This window comes from Myodes glareolus, chromosome 20 (assembly GCF_982192425.1).
Source record: "Myodes glareolus chromosome 20, mMyoGla1.1, whole genome shotgun sequence".
Lineage (NCBI taxonomy): Eukaryota > Metazoa > Chordata > Mammalia > Rodentia > Cricetidae > Myodes > Myodes glareolus.
Window position 1 is genome coordinate 6138156 of NC_142045.1, and position 20020 is coordinate 6158175.

General features: G+C 41.5%; 1 protein-coding gene across 4 annotated transcripts in view; it reads right to left on the reverse strand.

The window, feature by feature from the left end:
* The window catches only part of Fbxw7 (F-box and WD repeat domain containing 7), a 143286-nt gene that overhangs the window by 55101 nt on the left and 68165 nt on the right, over positions 1–20020 (reverse strand). For 3 of the 4 annotated variants that reach the window (XM_087899432.1, XM_085682532.2, XM_087899431.1), the window contains one exon: positions 14313–14888. In XM_087899432.1, coding sequence (XP_087755558.1) covers positions 14313–14819 — 507 coding nt within the window. In that variant the 5' untranslated portion in view covers positions 14820–14888. The remainder of the gene's footprint in view (positions 1–14312; positions 14889–20020) is intronic. The other variant, XM_048424444.3, reaches the window with a different exon arrangement.

Sequence of the window (20020 nt, forward strand, 5' to 3'; positions counted from 1 at the left end):
CGGTTTATAAAAGCAGTCTACAAATAGACCTGGTGGCTACACACTCACAGTCTGAAAGCTGTACGTACATGTGTACATACATACACACACACACACACACACACACACACACACACACACACACATGCACACACAGTATTTTAAACCAACAGAAATCCCAGAATCCTGGGTCCTGCAGCTATTGTGATTGATGTATTCAAGGTGGTTGTTCCAAATCCCACTGGAAATTCCCAGTTATGCCCAAGTGATTGGCTGAAAATAAGTAATGAATTAGAAGTAAAAGGTCAGAATGTTCACCAAAATGATCAGTTTAAAGGTGACAGAAACCACGCCATCGGACACCAGATATTTTGATTAAAGTGAACATCTATTAACTTACGTACAGCTCAACTACCCTTTGAACTTTTCTCCCAATGAACATCCTCGTGCCCAGCTGTTCTCAGCATGTGGTTGTGGCCCCTTTGGCAGGGGAGGGAGGGGTAGAATGACCCTTTTACAAGGGTCACCATAGATCACAGGAAAAAAAAGATATTTATGATTCATAACAGTAGCAACTACAGTTATGAAACAGCAAGAAAAACAACATGAGGAACTGTACTAAAGGGTCACAGTGTCAGGAAGGCTGAGGACCTTGTCCAGGCTGGATCACCCAAAGCAGAAGAGCAGCACACACAGAATACCGGGTGAATTTTAAGAGTCCAGGTTCATGGCCACCATGAACTGGGAACCTGAGCCTGCTGCTTGCCCCACACTTCAGATTCCCAAGGAGAATGGGGCAGAAGACTGAGGGAACGCCGCAGTCTGGAATGCATATTGCAGCGTTATTAGTCCTATGGCTTTGAGTCAGTGAGCCTTCTTTGACTACAAGTTAATGACCAATAAAGTTGGGCTACCTTTACAAAATACAGCCAAGGGCCAGGAACATGGCTTAGTGGAGAGAGGCGCTTGCTGCCAAGCCTGAGACCTGGGCTTGATCCCCAGGACCCAGATGGTAGAAGAAAAGAATCAACTCTGATAGGTTCTCCTCTGACCATGTAAACCCACCCCGCCCCAAAAATGAATGTGATTTTTAAAAAACTTAAAATAAAATACATCTGAATAAAACTCACTGCTTCAATTCATTTGTGCATACTCTTCAAGAGTAGGCAGCTGTGACTGCGGTAGACAGTGTAGCTGAGCTACATACGAAGATAGTATTTTAACTGGACAGAAGTTACAGTTGCAATGAAAAAGTTTTTTTTAAAAAAAAAGGACCAAAAGATGAAATTCGAGAAGTTAAGACAACAATAAATTATATATTTTTTCTTCTTCTCCTATCTGCCATAGTGACCTAGGCAGTAACATACAAGACATAGAGACAGATAGATTTTCATCTTATATTTGAATCTAAGAACTGTTAACGTCACAACAAATTTCTTTTATTCAGCATTTAAAGAAATATCTGAGACTAAAAAGCTAAAGTCCAACTTCCAGCTTAAGTTTTCTAAGTATCTCAGCAATGCCAGTATGAAGTCCTCTACGTCTATAACGTAACTTACCTCATGATTAAGTCTAACTCTCAAGCTGTGCTGGGTTACCCCAGCTGTTAAACCGGCCTTACACAGCTGCTCACCAAGAATTCGGCTGACGATTAATATAGCTGTACCTTTAAGCCAACTATGACAAAAATGGCATTGTAATTACAGGTATTTCAATCATGCAGGAATCCTAGCTTCATGTGATTGACTGGGAGAGGCTCAAACAACTTCATCCTCCACAGTTTTCAAAATAAATGTAAAAATCTAGTCTGTCATTTAAAGTACTTTCATAAGCAAGCTTAAACATAAATACCTCATCAACCTTTCTCCTAAAATAATACCTATATATCATTTATTTCTCCTGCAAAACTCTCACGACTGCAGGCCAAGAAGTCATACTACTCTGTGCCTGAAGAGTGGGGTGTGTGTGTTGTGTGTGTATGTGTGTGTGTGCATGTGTGTGAATGTGTATGTATATACCTTTAAATTATAAATAAAAGAATTTAAGTATAGGAATATTTACTCTGAATAAAATAGCTTGAATATACGATCAAATTATAGAAAATAATTTAGGGTTTCATTCCTAGATGAACTGATACTCATAAATCTCAGCATTAATTTTATAGCAGGCATCTGAGTTTTCATTTCTTCAATAAATAAAACACTAATTAGCTAGCAAAAAGATAAAGTAACTCAATTTCTAGAACCCCCAGTGTGCTAGTGTGGAAAGACCTTGGCGGTTAAGATAGCTTGGTTGGGTAAGTGCTTGCTACGCCAACAGGAGGCCCTAGACGTTCATCCTGAGCCGCCATGTTTACATTTATAAAGAAGGTGGGCCCAAGCGTCTAAAATCCTAGCCAATCTAGCAAAGTCCAGATTCAATGAAACACCCGCCGTTTATGTATAGTCTCTGAGTGAGAAAAGGTGAGAATGGAGCGCACAGATGATACAACAGCCTACAGCAGACATAGTTGCTTGGAAATGTGGAGACCACATCCTCTTCACTTAAAACACTTGCCAGACTTTCCTGTTCTTTAAACATTCTGTCCTTTAAAACACCTGTGACTGCCTCAGCTGTCAGTACAAAGATTCAGCTTGCTTTTCACACGGATGTGCTGTGCCCAAGTGAGCTGAGGTCACAGAATAAAGCCCAAGGCAGTTCAGGTAAGAAGACATGCCGATAAGGCCTGAGAGTGCATGCTGGGAAGAATACTGTTCAGCCTCCATCTGACTCAGACCCACTCTGACTTGTAGAGACTGAAGGTGTAATGTGCCAGTGCCTAACAAAACACAAACAAAAACAAAGAGCACCAAGCATACAGCTCCATTATGATATGGAACCTACAGAGCCTTCACTGTAGAATGGCACCTTACCAAGCCTGACCCAGTCTTAATATCTCACACATAAAAATAAAAATCAATAATAAATAATCCAAAAGGCAAACATACCACACAGCACAGCTGTGGCACTCAGTGCTGCATTTCTACCCAATTCTTATCAATGTTTATTTACTTGATGAAAACTACTTTGATTTTGCAATGAGTGATAAACACTGTATATGATCTAAAATGAAGGTGACTTGTAGGGAAACAAAGGCAAAGAAAAGCTTTATTAACATTTTAGAACATGAGGAGTATTAAGAAATCGTGAAATACCATCTGGAAACACAGGTGTAAAAAGACGAGCCTGGCATCTCCAGCTCTTTGGGAACTGGCAGCAGTGCAGGCAGCAGTGCAGGCGTTCTCACGTCCACTACTGATCCACCTTTCCGGTCTTTGGGGCTGGAGAGATGGCTCAGGGGTTAACAGCACTGGCTGCTCTCCAGAGGACTCGGGTTCAATTCCCAGCATCCACGTGGCAGCTCACAACTGCCTATACCTCCAGTTCCAAGGGATCCAACACCCTCACACAGACACACATATCATTACCCACGCAAAAAGTGTTCAGTTACCTAAACTCACATTAATCTGCCAAAAATATAAAACCATAGGAGCAGAAAAACAACAGTGAAGCAGAGAACCGGCAAGTACATGACAAAAGCATATCAGCTGTAATCTTAGCAGTCAACGCTATCTGTCAACAGTGTGCATTAGTCAGGGCTCTCAGAGTCACAGAGCTTAACTATACACATAAATGCTCTCTATACACATAAATGAAGCTCTCTATATGGAGTTCTCGAGTTCTCTATACACATAAATGCGTTTACACATACACACACACATATGCAGGCGCATCTATCAGGACAATTTACAGGCTGCAGCCCAGCGTGGCTAGTTATAAATGGAAAGAATCTAGGAGCTCTTCAGTCCCATGGGGCTGGGTATCTCAGCTGGTGTGCTAGGGTGGGCTAACAGGGATGAGGGCACACGGGGAAGAGCACCCTTCCTTCTTCCACTGTCCTTACACAGGGATCCATCAGCAGGTGTGGACAGAAGAAAGTGTGCCTCAAGGTCTGGATCAAAGGTGTGCTGTGTTGTCTTCCTGCTTCCAGTCCACAACATAAGTGTGCCTTCCATATCTGGCTTATAGTTCATTCCAGATACAGTCAAGGTGACAACCAGGAATTGCCATCACAAGCAGCAACTTTAATATTCATCATATGCAAAAAGATTAACTTACCCATACAATTTAGATCTCCAAACCCAAATTGCCAGTGCATTCTACTAAGTAAACCCAGGAAGTAGTTGAATAATAAAATGAGCAGAGGCTCACATGGTGAATGGCGCCAGAGTCCCACCCTGCTGGGCCGCATGGCCTCAGGTGCAGAGATGTTTCTACTGTGTCCGCCATCCTCGCCCACTCTCAAAAACAGAGTGTGAATACTGACCAGTAAGAATGACCTACGTTCTCCAGAAACATAACAGAAGCTGAGAGGGGCAAGGGTTCTGTCAAATGAACACAGCGAGAAAGAACAATTCTGAACTTAACAAGCAGTAGTGCGTATTTCTGAGTATCTGAATGAACTGTCCATGGCCCGCTTCACACAGTCACACTACTCAGTTAGGGCCTAGAGGTGACGAGTCACCAGAAAATCCAATCAACTGGTAAACATTCCTCACCTCAAGATGGCTGGATGCTAACACAAGAGGGGCCTTCCTCTTTTGCACACACGCTGAGGAAGCCTGGAGCATCCAATCATGGGAGGTCTTCTGGTTGAAGACTGTAAATTCATGACAAGTTTTCAAAGCTGTACTCGTCCTCCCAAAGCAAGTGACAAGATACACTGTATATTTTGTTATTAAATAGCAAAATGAGAATATGTTAGTTGCTTGCTTTAAAAAATGCAAAAATATTATAGGACAATATACATGACTGCCCTAAATATTTATTCCAAATTGGGTCAAGAAATGACAGACAAGAGACAAGCAGACAGTAATATATTTAAATACATGAAAACAGCACCATCAACAAGGTGTTACATGGCCCTCTAGTGTTCAATGAAGAAACTTAAATGATTACATGTTTTACTACCAAAATCTCTCCAACTGACTAAGAACACTGTAAATACATCAGTGTAAGACTCCTTACACACTGAACATGTCCACCTCTTTCGTGGCTGTTGTACTTTCTTTGAAGTACAACACTGCTGTACTTTATTTTGGATTACTATCTATTTGCCGAGGATACAGCAAAAGAATTCTGAACTGTGGGCTGGGAAGGCAGGGCCCAGTGAAATGCTCCAACACAGTCCGACCAAATTCCCTGCAGTTTATCTGGAGACAGTGACAACTGCTCCAACACCAGAGGGAAGGCAGAAGACCTGAAAGAGCCACTGTAATGCAGAACAAACCTGGGAGACTGACACTGTCCCATCTCAAGTCTTTTTATAACCCAAGACGGCACTGTTAGGAGACAGAGAAACACATACAACTGGGGGCCCAAAGAAGACTGGTGTAAATACAGTCAAGTGATCTTTGATAGAAGAGCAAAGGAGATACAGTGGAGAAAAGTTAGTCTCCATAGACGGGCCCACAACACCCGGAGCTCTACCACACAGACCATGATCGGCACCAGCATCACCATTATCATCCATGGCCCTACACCCTTTCCAAAAATTATCCTAAAGTAGACTGCAAACATACATGTAAAGCGAACAACCATCAAACCCAAAAAAGCGACAAGAGAAAACCTAGGCAGATAACCTCAACATCATGAAAAAAAAAAAACGATGAAAGGACGTCACTAAAATTAAGCAGCCACTATCATAGAGAAAGACAAGCCACAAACAAGTCTTGTAGAAACACATCCAATAAATAACTTACTGAAAATTCATAAAATTCTAAGAAACAATCTAATTTAAAAATGAGAAAAGACCTGAATAGACACCTCACCCAGAAGATGTGTTTATGGTGAGTATGCACCTGAGAATACGTTCTCTATCATACAGCACTGGGGAAGAGACGCAGCACACCTCAGAGCAGCCTCATTCACTGCCGTGAGAAAGCAAAACAGGAGTCAATGGAAGACACCCTGGCAGTGTCGTACAAAAGGAAATATACTGCGGCAGTACTCGTCATCTGGAGCTTTTCTCATGGTTGCCAAAATCTGGAAAACCAAGATAGTCTCTATTAGGTGGGTGGATAAATAAACAGCAGCCCATCCAGACAAAGGAATATTATGCAACCATAAAATAATAAACTTTCAGGCCTTGAAAATGCACTAAAGAAATTTAGTAAACGCTATTTGCTGTGGGACAATGGTCTGCACCCTGTCAATTGTATTTTAATAAAATGCTGATTGGCCAGTAGCCAGGCAGGAAGTAGAGGCGAGGCAATGAGAACTGGAGAATTCTGGGAAGAGAAAGAGTCAGTCTGCAGTTGTCACCCAGATACGGAGGAAGCAAGATGAGAACGCCTCGCCAAAAAAAGGTGCCAAGACACATGGCTAACACAGACAAGAATTATGGGCTAATATAAGTTACTAAGAAGCCTGAACTAATGGGCCAACCAGCTTATGATTAATGTAGACCTCTGTGTATTTCTTTGGGACTGCACGGCTGCGGGACCAGGCAGCACAGGAAACCTCTGTCAACAGCTATTAGAAAGCCAAGCTCAGAGAACCACACACTAGGATTTCCATTATATGGCAACTAAGAAAAGGGGGTGCTGTGGGGACAGTGCAAAGATGCTGGCTGCCTGGGGTTAGGTGGATGGAGACAGAACAGGCTCATCTTGAGGATTTTCAGGACAGTAGAAACTATTTTATAAAACGCTACACTGAGAAACATGTCATCACACTCTCGTTCAGACCCACAAAGTACATCACGGAGGAGTGAATGTGGTAAAACATGGACCACTCTGGTGAGGGGGCTCACTGTGAACACGACATGAGTGGGTGGGGCTAAGGAGCATACAGCACCCTCTGTGCTCTCACTCAAACTCTTTTAAAAATAAGAAGCTTGTTAATTTTTAAAGTTACAAAGAATGGCTAGTGCAGGAAAGTCTCCCACAAGACCATCTTCCCGAGTCTGAAGGATCAGTTAACTCAAGGACAGACCTCCTGTTGAGTGTAAGGCATTTCTTCCTATCAGGTGGGGTGGGTGACTTCACAGATGAAACATGAGGTAAAAGTGCGTAGGAGAATGTCATGTTAATGGAGCATAATTTCAGTTGTGTAGGCAGGGAATTTACTAAGAGACCAATTCTTTAAACAGGCTACCAAATTAACTAAGTCTGTTAACAACACTGGTAATTCAAGGACCTACAGTGGCCTGAGCTATGCAAAACATGTACCCATGTGGCCAAAGATTGGCAAATTAATATTATAAAAATGAATCCACAAAATAGTAGTTAATATTTATATCAGAGTATGCCTGATAGATGATAAATATTAGTCAAAGTTGGTAGAAAAACAATTTTAACACAAGCCCTAATAAACGTGCCATAGGAGCAGAGATTTAGTTGGGGTAACACTGGAGACCTGAAAACAGACGCTAAGGTTTATGGGGGATCTCACAGCCGGTGGCTCCCAAGTGCAGTGATACTGTTTCCCTGTATATTCCTGTTTTAGAGGAAGCACAACCTGGGCTGAACGGGAGACCTCAGCTCCAGTAACAGCTCTACTGACCTGACAGCCAGGCGAGCTGCTCACGTCATCTCAGACATGAGGGTGGCAGCGAAAGACTGCCGTAAGGAATCGAGCAGCGCTCAATACACGGTTTATTAGCTGTTTTCATCTGTTTGCTTGAGACAAGCTTTTCTATGTTGCCCAGCCTGGTATTGAACTTGTGGGCTCAAGCGATCCTTAGGAGGAGAAAACAACAGAGCTTGGACTGAAACAATGCGCCACCAAGACTGGATATCACTATTACAGCTATCACCACAACTGATGCCATCTTCCACTGGACTGGTAAGGACCGGAATAAAGACAGACGACGGTTTGGTCAACTGCCCTCAGCAATATCACACTGGCATAAGGGTAGGATGGTATCCTGGGAATACGTACAATATGACAGAAGGCTTCTCTTCCAAGGCTGTGAATACTCTAGACTGAATACAATGCTAACAAGAACGAGTGGTCAACACAAAGAGCGGTCTAAGATAGAAAGCTCCTGCAAGGCAACTCTGCATTTGGAGCTGGCACTCCCAGCAGTCCTGTCCATTTCAGAGTCTACTACAGAAACTGAAAAGCTAGGACAGAGGAGCTAAGCAGCTTACTGTATCAACAGTAGGGACGGGAGCCGGAAAGGAAGACTGGCTTTTCTGTGAAAGCACTGGACACTTCAGAACTCTCCAACTGTTCTCCCCCCCACCACACACACACACATTAAATGAAAGAATGTTTCGTGGTGTTCTGGGAATGAGAACAGGTCCCATCAGTTCATATCTTTGAATGCTTGGTCCTAGCTGGTGAACCCGCTTGAGAAGGAACAGGAGGTGTGGCTTTGTTGGAAGGGGTGAGGTACTGGAGGGTTCAAAAGCCAAAGCCAGGCCCAGCCTCTTTTTCTCTTGGGCCCCTGCTGTGGATCAGATGTAAGCTCTCAGCTGTTACTCAGCACCATTCCTGTGCCTGCCACCAAGATCCCCACCATGATGGTCATGGACTCCCTCTGAAACTGAAAGAAAGCCCCAGGTAAATGCTTCCTTTTAAACTGCCTTGGTCATGGTCTCCTCACGGTGACAGAAAAGTAGCTCATGGGATGTTCTAAAGAATTTGTTTAAGAGACCACATTAAAAAAAGTTTCATCTGGAGAACCGGCTCAGTGGTTAAAAGCACCTATTAGAATCTGACTACTATTCCCAGAATCCATGCCAAGCAGCCGAGGACTGTCTAACTCCAGCCCCAGGGGATCCAATAGCTTCTTCTGAGTTGTAGGTATACACAGGTACATGGGGCACACACACACAAACATAAATAAAAATAAATCTTCTCAAAAAGTCTCAAAGGCAAGAAAATACAGCACTATGCTAAGCCGTCTTCCTCTGGCAACAAACTCAACAGACCTGGCTAGAATTTGCCAGAGCTCTGAATGCACCTGAGACCTGTGGGACCCGGTCACACCCAGACAGCAAAACTGCCACCCTTTCTGCTACACTCAGTGATATTTTATAGTCTCACTTCTCTCCTTCCTTTAAGGACATACATCAGTTCTTGGGAGGGAAAACTTTATGTAACCCTCTATTAAGCATTATAAAAGTTATACAAAAGCCTAAGTAAAAAAATGGCTTCTAGTAATTGTGTCTAACATTTCCGATATTAATAAATGCTTGCTATAACAAGACTGGAAATGTATTTAAAGAACACTGACATTATCTATTTAAAAAAATGAAATTCACCCTGAAGACTGTGTGCTCATCCCGCACACCATCTTCTCTACCACCACCAAACCTCACTACAGAGATCGCCCTTGTAATCACACACAGAAAGCAATCTGCCTCAACACCACCTGGGGATGACTCTGCTTGGTACCAGAACATATTTCAGAAGTTTATCATCTGCACTTAGAGTTTTAAAATTCCCCATTCTGCTTCTGTTTTTGATTCACATCTCATCAATCAGATCAGGCTGGCCAAGAGCGATACCTACCTCCACTTCCCAAGTACTAGGTAAAGTCCCCTGTTCTATGGGGAAAATATCTTTAGTTTACAGAGGAAAGTCTTAATTAAAACAATCCTTTCATTATTTTTAGTGAATAAGATACAGATTGAAAAATAATCTGATTCTCACACAGATCTAAAATATATTTAAAGCTATTATGGTTTTAAACAATGTTAAATATTTTTAAAACTGCATTAATAGAAATTAAAAGTTTACCATATGTCGACACTTACTTTATTAATCAAACGTAAGCCTTACAAGGCATTTGAACAGAAACTTTATGGTTAAGGACTAGAAAAGGTATAGACTCACTGACAAATTCTGCCACGAGTACAGCACATGCCTATGCATTGATGAGATCTGTATCTCTCTTCTCATTGAAGCCCAGCGTGTTACGTTTAACCACCATAACCTTTGTGCATTAGGGGTGATACACCAAACGAACAATAAAGACCGTGTGTGTGTGTGTGTGTGTGTGTGTGTGTGTGTGTGTGTGTGTGTTGTAAAGAATGAACTGCATTTAAGGGACAGATACAGTCAATACCAGGTCACACACAGACCTATGTTTCGGAATCAGAATCCAAGACCAGATACCAGGAGCTATCACCCGCTGTGTTGAGGGAACCCATCCATGGCTTCTGGCCTGCCCCTTCCCAGTTTCATTATCTTTCCCACACTCCAAATCAAATAAGCCAGGCCCCACCCCACCGCATCTCCGCATCTCCACTTCTTCCCATTCACAAGGCAAAGATGCAGTCTCTCGAGGGCCCATATATCCTAGCACTTGTTATACAGGACAACTCCTCTCGGGAAATGCCTGAACCTAACTTTAACTTACAGACAGAACTAGGCCTCTGATGTCTAAGGAGCACGTCATTCCCAGGGAGTCACTTAACTTAGCTTCCCTTTAAGTTTCGGCAGTTGGTCACATTGTTCTATGAAGGCTTCTGGCTATTCCAACTCTATAGAGCTGCCACACAACTGTGACCTTGATCCTGGTTCTGGCCACCTTCAAACTCGGGGTTTAAACCCCTTCTCCCCGGTCCCAAAAAGTGCAGGCCCCTGTGACTAGACCCTGTTTATCCTCTACTGTTTAGAGCCTAAAAACACAATCTATTCAACAGACTACTTTGCAAATGTATTCATGTGTATACATAGTTCTTATCGGAGGCAATGGATAAAAGCAGATAACAGAATCGAAGAATCATAAGTAAAAAAATTTGAGATAAGGAACGAAGTTCCAGATGGAAGCATCAGAAATGACTTCCCAAATATGATGGTTTCCATGAAAAGATCTGGAGGATAAAGACTTGACGCTTGTAGTCCCATTTGCTTTTCATGTTAGCTGAATGTGAGCTGATAAAAATAAAACGGTAACAAGAGTCCTAATATCTATAAAACATTTCATGCCAAAGACTCAATATGAGTAAGAATCTCTTTAAGATATAATCAGCTGTTAACATGGTTAAACCTGAAGAGGTAAGACACTAAGAACTGGCAAAGCAAGCTGACTCTAGAACTGGGGGAGACTGCTCATACTAAGACAACAGCAAACCCATTTGACAAACTCTAGAGAGTAACCAGACTCGTTTTTTCTTTCATGATCCTTTCTTCGTCTTTCAACTTCAGTTTTGTAACCTCGTATCTTCAATAATGTCTTGTTAAAAACCACAAGAAAAGCAGTTACCTGAATTCTCAGGTGGTTCAAAGAGCAGCGTAGGTTGCTTCCTAATACTAAACCCCTCTCCTTGGAAAACACTGATGTACAGTTTGTTACTTTCTACCATAGGGGGCAGCATTCCACATGGAAAGAGAAAGGGTTCTTGGAAACAAGACAGATCAAGAGTAAAATCTTTTGTTATTTATGGTGTGGATGGGAGCTGCACAGGTTTGTGCCAGATGGGGTCCCAGTGCTGAGAGGAACAAGCCCCACCCCTAACCTAGAAGCTATCTGCAATGGATAGCCACGTGCAAAAGAAAACTTCATTTTCTCCAACAGAGTCTCTCTGGGGAAACAAAGTGCTCCTAGGGGAGGGTCCCCGCACAAACTCAGTGTTATCTTTGCAGGTTGTCTCACGAGGCTTTGTCAAGGCATACCTTTTTCTTTTTCATCTTACAGATCTCATATATATGTTCATTCTGTTTTTATGGGATCCCTGTGTGTATGAACATGTGTTTCTGCGTCTGTATGCTTGGGTTCTTTTTCTTCTTCTTTTTGTCTGTTTTGTCCTATTCTGGTTCATTTGTTTTTGTTTGATTGTGTTTTCTTTTATTATTTTTCTTTAGATTCCTGTTTGTTTTCTATGGAGAGTCAGAAAGGGTGTGTATTCAGATGGGAAAGGAGGTGAGAGAGCTCTTGGAGAGTTGGGAAGGGGAAGCATAGTCAGAATATATTGCATGAAAAACATCTGCTCTCAAAAGAAGAAAAATAGAAAAGATCTAAACATGGGGGAAAAGAACCTAAAAACAAGCATTGTGCAGGGTGAATCACTGGGCTCTCTATAACCAATAGCCTTGACTTTTGGTATTAGGGCAGCCTGGAATTTCCAATCTATACTGTTTATTGCTGTTAAGTTTCAAACCCAGGACAACTGGCTGAGGTATCTACTTAACACATCAAAGCTGGACCTGGTCCCGAAGTTCTCCCAGCATCCCTCAGTCCCTACCTGTCACCCTTCCATATAGAACCCACACAGTTTAGTCTCCTGCTCTTTTGTGTTTCTGGCCTCCTGGCTGTTGTGCCTGGTTCCCCTCTCCTCACCTCTCCACACACGGCCCGGCTCAGTCTGGTCATGTCCACTCTGGACTGCCCCTGCCCTGCTCTACCTATGCTCTCCCTTTTATTACAATACACTTTCTCCTCCACCGCACCTAGGAGCAGTCACACCCTTTCTTCTCTTTATCTCTTTTTGTCACTCAACTGTACATTCCCACAAGAACAAAACTTAAAGACACGAGAAGACACAGCATTCTGGTAAAGAACAGAGACTGTGCCTACAACTAAGTTCATCCAAATGGGTCTGTTCATCAGCAGGGCAGAAAACACCTCAAAAGACTGTCTGTCTCAGAAACTTTAAGAAACAGTACAAAGTCTACTCAACACACTGGCTGGTCCAGTGGGCCCTTGGACACTGTTTACACTCACCGTTTAAGGTACCCACTTCACTGCAAAAAATGCTGTCTATGTCTACACTTAAAAAAAGGAAACCTTCAATGACTAGGGGTAGGAAATTATCTTAATAGTTTCCCTTTCATTCTGAGAATAAACCAATGCAACAGAGAATCTAACATTTCTTTTCATTAATGTAGAAATGATGCAGGAATGGCACCTAATCTAGCTGCCTTCGGGTTGTTTAGAGACTGCCACAAAGGATACTTCAAAAGCATACTGAGGAAGAACTGAGGAAACCTAATTCTCTATTAATATTTCAAAGGGGGTGATGTTTTCTTTCTTTCTAAGACCAAGTCTTGCTCTACAGTCTACCCCAGACTCACGCTCTCTCGCTAGAGAGCTCAGGCTGGCCTCCTGCCTCAAGTGTTGAGACTGTTGATGTATATGCCACCCGACTCCTAAAGGAGGGTTCTTTATTTCGTGCCTCCACTCTGCTCAAAGGTCAAATGTTTAGGTTTGAGTGAAACTGAAGTCCAGGATACTGAGTTTCTTTTTTCTTTTTCTATAAAGACCAGGGATTCAAAATAAAGCAAAATAAAGTACTGAGTTATTATAAATTTCTCCTTATTTCCCTTATTAATAGATTAGACACGTGATGCCTTCTCAATACAGCAAGGTAACTTTTAAAATGTCTTTAAAGCCCGTAACAAGGTCTTGCTATCTTGACTCATGGTCTTCCTGTCCAGAGTGAGGGAGTTTTCTGAAGCTGTTTCAGAAATGACGACAGTGGTCAAAATCTAGTCAGTCCAGACCCAAATCCTTCATCTAGGCATGGAAACAGTTGAATAAAAGAAAACCACTACTGAATGCCATTTCCTTCCTCAGTCACACTGACAGCTCAATAAAATAACCTGTGACTAAGCTACAAGAATTAGAGATAGTAACAAATTAAAACAAAACTAATTCAGCAAATCAAATTTATGCCAAATGTATCAGATACTTCATTCCAAGTCAAACTATATTGAAATACATGCTATTAAACTTGTAACTATTTATAAACAAAATCCACAAATTCTTTGTTAAGTTTAAGAAACAGCAAATGAATAAAAGGAAATCTACGATGGATGGTGTTTGTTTTTATGTCTGTAGTACAGGTGAGCTATTACTCAGAGTCAAGCCCCACAACAGCTTAACCCTTAAAGCTGTCCTGCATGGCCATCCATGAGTCCCAGCTCATTTTTGAATAGTGAAACAAAACAATTTTCAGTGATTCCTAGTAACTCACACATCAGAGTAACTCTGGTTAGAAACACAGCCTGTGAATACATTAGCTATTTGTAAATAAAAAGACTCCATTACGTCATTTACACACATCACATTTCATGACAACCCTGCACATTCACACAAACCACTTTATTTTAGCAGCAGATCTGAAGCTGGCAATTGTTTGCAGTAAGCAAGACCAGTTTCCCCTATTTCACAGTCAGGCTGCCCTCCTATTAGTACTTCTATTTACAGCACTGTGAATGCCTTTAACAAACGAAAACTTACTTAATCAAGTTGTCACACACGAAGATAGTAAGCAACCTTACAAAGACTTACACCCGAAACAGCGATGTAGTGGGTCAGGTGAAAGGATACTCACTTTTGTTGTCTTTGTATAGAATGGGGAAGAAAGCTGGTGAATGGGCAGGTCCACGATACTACTACAGTTTGTGACATTGCTATTGTGTGTATGTTCATCTTCTCTGCTACTATCATCAGACTGGTCAAAGTCATCACTCTCCTGGTCCATCTCCTCCTCCTCCTCTTCCTCCTCCTCCTCCTCCTGTTCCCCAGCATGCTCTTCATCTTCCTCTTGCTCTTCTTGGTTTCCCGAAGAGTCCTCATCTACTGAGATAAAGCGGTTATTGTTTTCTTCCACGTGTCCTTGCTGGGAATCGCTCTGGTCTCCAGGCCTCGGGTCTGCCCCCACAAGTTCACCATTCCGTGAAGTGTGCTCCTCCTCTTGATAGCTCAGCTGCTGCTGCTCCTCCTCCTCCACCACGCGATTCATCTGCTCCTCGTCTACCTGGCTTGAAGAAGCATTCCCTCTCAGAGAGCCTCCAGTTCGTCGTCTTTTGCTGCCCACAGAGAGCAGTTCCTGATTCATTTCCAAAAGCCAGCTTGCTACTTCTTGAACCTTGGCTAGACTATCAGAAGATGCAAAGGTTTTCACATTCTGTAGGAGGAAATGGGAGATAAAGAAGATTTGTACAATCTATATTGTCGTCTACTTTTAAGTCATATGCCTATCATCTAAGTAACAAAGACTGTGGAAAACATTCACACGCTCTTTAAATTAAGTAAGCTATAAAACTTCTAAAAATGCATACCTTTAGCAACCTTTTAGATATACCTCTAAAAGCTTGATAGTTTAGTTGTCTTGATCAGTATGACATAACTTAGCCAATAAAACAATTTTAAATCTTAAATCATTAATTGTGAAATCATAGCCTGGATAAACTATTCACTAAATAGTAAACAAAAAGAAAACACCCATCAGGTGCCCAACTGGGTTCAGGAGATCCTGCAGTAAAACCTCTTCAAGAAAGCTTTATTTTCCTGGCAACTCCCCAAGCTTCTCCAACCACAAAATCCTGCCTTCAGGTAAGAAGCACAATCTCTGTGATTTTTATCTCCCACAATGAATATAAACCAACAGAACAACAAATTTAAAAATTGCAATTAAGAACACAAAAGCAAAAAGTTCTTAAGTTCATAACCTCTGACTCAGTAACTCCACTTCTGGCAATCTATCCTAAGGAAGTAATCGTAAAACAGGAAAGGAAAAAAATTATACCGAAGATGCTCACTGGTGCAGACTGGGGCTAAGGGAGAGGGAGCGGGATGGAAATAAAATCCAGATGTTTAAGATAAAAGAATTTGTATCCAAGACATGATACATTTAAAAAGCTTGATGAAGACTGGGTTTTTATGTACTACGCTAAGGAAAAACTTACATGAAAAGCACATGACTACAGTGTAATTACTAGATTGCGTAAGGACTACATGGTAGTATTTCAAAACACTTGCATCTTCAGCAATGGCATTATTGATGCTTTAGACTTATTTCTCAAATTTTACACATTATGTTTTCTTTTGTTTCTTAGCATAGGTTCTAATATTTCTTATTACATTTTCAATGAGTTCATTATACAGCACATTCTTTGCTGGTATTTGATAAAGTTCAAGTTTACTAAAATAATTTCACATTACACACATTAAAAAACCCTAGAACCTGAACTTTGAAATTTTCATACAGAAATTAAGCTGTCAAAAATGCATTATTATTTTACAAACTAATTCTGAACATCTTAGAGAAAGCTTTGCATGTATCAGAACACTCATATAAAATCCAAACATGAAAGAACAGTATTTTAATGTATTTAGATTGAAAATTTCAAAAGTTTAAAATTTTAAAATGTTCTATTTCACACCAACAGAAGTATACAATATTTATATATTCAAATAAAGATCTTATGTTTTCATCAATATCTAATGAGAATTAGCTGGTGTTCAGAAAAATGAAGTCTGTGTAATATATTTTTACACTGTACAAATTATCAAATACTGCACTATTCCCTTGACAACTGGACATGACAAGGATGTAAACAATGCTGACAAAACCTCACAACTGTCAATCTGGAAATGTCCGTAACTAAACAGACAACTGAGGCTCAGTCCAGGCAATGCAGTGCTCACAGATCGCCAATCCAGAACCAATGCAGTGCTCACAGATCGCCAATCCAGAACCAATGCAGGGCTCACAGATCGCCAATCCAGAACCAATGCAGGGCTCACAGGTCGCCAATTCAGAACCAATGCAGGGCTCACAGATCACCAATCCAGAACCAATGCAGGGCTCACAGGTCGCCAATCCAGAACCAATGCAGGGCTCACAGATCGCCAATTCAGAACCAATGCAGGGCTCACAGATCGCCAATCCAGAACCAATGCAGGGCTCACAGATCGCCAATTAAGAACCAATGCAGGGCTCACAGATTACTAATCCATTTCAGACCCACATTAGTGTCCCGGAGGGAAGTACTTACAATTATTTCTTCACCTAATCCCAAGTACTACCAAGAATAAATTATACAACGAAACCTAAGACATGTCTCTGCATGTGCCAAGCGTGTCATTCAGCAGTTTTTGATTATAGAACCCACAGTAAAGTAAGATTTCACATTACAAGGCCACAAGGAAATAGTAAACATGCCTGAAACAGCAGTTTCAAATGGAGTGAAGATAATAAAATTTTCACAATCCCTAAAGCCTCTCTAGGTCACCACTGTTAATTAAATAGTTAATTTTCTTTGTGGTCATCATGTCTGATGAAGTTGCTTTAGTCACTGAGTTAGTAAATCCTGAGGATTTCCTGGGGAAAATGGTTCCGATCAGCCTCTGGATCTCAACACTATCTATCATCTACTGATCGACTCAGAACTACACTTCTGATTAAAGGCACCTTATTTAATGCAGATTATGAACTCAGCATTGAACTCATGCCCAACTAGTATAACTCCTATCTGAATGAGGCTTGTCTAAGACGCATTATTTTCTCCATAAGGTAGTGTCACAGCTTTCTCAATCATTAGAGGGTCATTTGGTTATGAGTGGGGTCAATTTAAACAGCACGATCAACAAAAGAAACAAAAATAAGGAATGTGTTAGCACAGACCAGGAAAAGGACACTTGTTTATGGCACGGAGCTGAAACAAGCAGGTGAAGCACTGTCCTACTGACAGATGCATGCCAGCTGGGTCCACAAACGGCTGACAAGAAGCCACAGGTAGGCTGTTAGGGGTCAGTGCTCTACAAACATGAGGATCTGAGATCAAATCTCCAGCACTCAAGTAAAACCCCAACATGTAAGTGCAAGCAGGGGTGTAACAGGCAGATGCCAGGCGTTTGACAGCCTGCCAGTCTAGAGGAAACTGTAAGCTCCAGGTAACTGAGAGACCCTGTTAGAAATACGTTGGAGAGCAAGACAGGAAGACACCCAACATCAAGTTCTACATGGCATGAACACCCCCATATACATATTCTCTCACTAGCCCACTAAAACCAGTAACAAGCCCCTACACCAAGTGCTCCCTCTCTGTCTTGCCTTTCCTCATAGCACTAAACACATAGAAGCACTAGAATGACCCCTGCTGTGGAGGACGGACCTGTGTGTCCATCCACACATTCATATGCATGGCCTTCCCCCACTAGCCCTGAGGCTTTATCAGGGAGAAGCTGTCCTTTTCACTGAGGTCGTCCCAGCACGAGGGTATGACGCCTCACTATGTGCTCAGAGTATTTGCTAACTTCAGAATCTCGGTTCTCTTCCTGTTTAACAGAGCGGACAGGTCATGTACCTGAACTTAATTTAGCAGCATCACCAGTTATGTCTACCATGTGCCTCAATCACTCTTTTCCACTCGCTGAGTCATTGCAAGAACCTTAAATGTCAATACCTTGATGGCAAATTACAAACATTTATATGTTTAACTTTGCCCCACAAGGGAAAGCAAATACCAGTATGAAGAAGCTGGGAGCTGGGAAGACAGTGTAGTTGGTACACTGCTTATGGTGGAAGCGTCAGACCTCCGTTTCCTTTTTCCTGTGAAAACTTGAATGTGGAGGAGGCCAGGACAGAGAAATTCCTGGACTTACAGGCCAGCCAGTCTAACCAACGAGGGGGTCAGAAGAAAAAAAAACTGCTTGGGTCTGCTTACCGCAAGCCCAGCTCCAAACTAATAGGAAAAGAACCACGGCCTAGAACTTAATCTCACAGGAATATAACCACCATGAAAAGAACCACAGCCTAGAACTTTTCAAAGCTCATTGCTTAGTATAAACAAGTTTGGATATGCAACCTAAATTTTTAAAAGATAATTTAAAACAACGGAAGTCAGGCATTTTGCAATGTCAAATCCTAAGAATTCCAATTTTTGAATTTGCAAAACACAAAAAGGATATAATTACCTTATAAAGTCATGCAATATCTTTTATGAATCTACTCTGCATATCCTCTAGCATAGGAAGAAACAGGGCTGTGAGGTAAATGACTACAGACAATGTGAACAAATCTCTAATCTAGAAATACTTTCTTCTTCCAGAAGACAAGACAAAAAAAGGAAAATATTCATTTTTGTTGTTGTATTTTAAAAAGCAATATATGATCATTTTTAGAAAAAGAATTAAAGAAAAAGAAAAGAGAACTAACTTTATAATAATCAGATTAACTCTGTATTAATTCACAAACTGTCATACAGAAACTCATAGAGTTGACACAAGGACAATGGGGTAAAGCCAGTCACTCGCTGTGCTACAGTGAGACTGGAGAAACGCCAATGCCTAAGTACTACAGCTTAGCTAAGAAAACATCTTCCTACACTACTAGAAATGAGCAAGCAGGAATGAATGAAACTGTTGGCGCACCCCGAGTACAGCATCCTGCATCCCAAATGCAAGTCTGCCTCGAGGAAGATGCACATTAAAGTTTCCTGCCAATCCATCACCACCATCACCACTGTCCTGATCAAAGCAGAAAAGAGTATGAACAGATGAAAACACTTATCAGCTAAGGAAAAATCTTAATTTAATAGGAGAAACTGCTTGCCTAGTATACACAGGTATGTGTGTTGGCTAGTCCATTTCTGAATCTGCAGCTAAGTTTTGGCTTCATTTTCTACATATACAACTAAGGGTGGGAATAGAGTGGTCTCTGAATCAGAGTTCTGTCACACAAACAAAATGTTGACTGAGTATGAGCTGTATTCCAAGCATTGCACTGTTTTATATAAACTATTTCAATATTCAAAAGAACCCTACTAATAAGCAGTACAAAATAGAACCAAACCTCACTAAATGAAATTATCTAGGTCATAAGCATGTGTTACTCTTGTAGAGAACCCAGGTTGTTCCCAGCGTCCACATGCAGCTCATAAGTTTGCCTAAGTATTTATTTCCTTTATTCTACTACCTTGTGGTGTGGGAGAATCGTCTGTATTCTGTCAATCATGTTTTAAATAAATGCTGATTGGCCAGGCAGGAAGTATAGGTGGGAAAACCAGACAGGAAGTAGAGGTGGAGCAAAGAGAACAGGAGTATTCTGGGAAGCAGGAAGCTCCTTCTGCAACTCCTGCCCCGACTCAGAAGAGGCAAGATGTGAGCTGCCCATATGGCTAACATAGATAAGAATAATGGGTAAATATAAGCTTACAAGAGCTAATAAGTAACCTGAACTAATGGGCCAATCAGTTTTATAACTTATGGAGATCTCTGTGTGATTTGGGGGGGGCGCTTGCTGGCTGTGGGGTA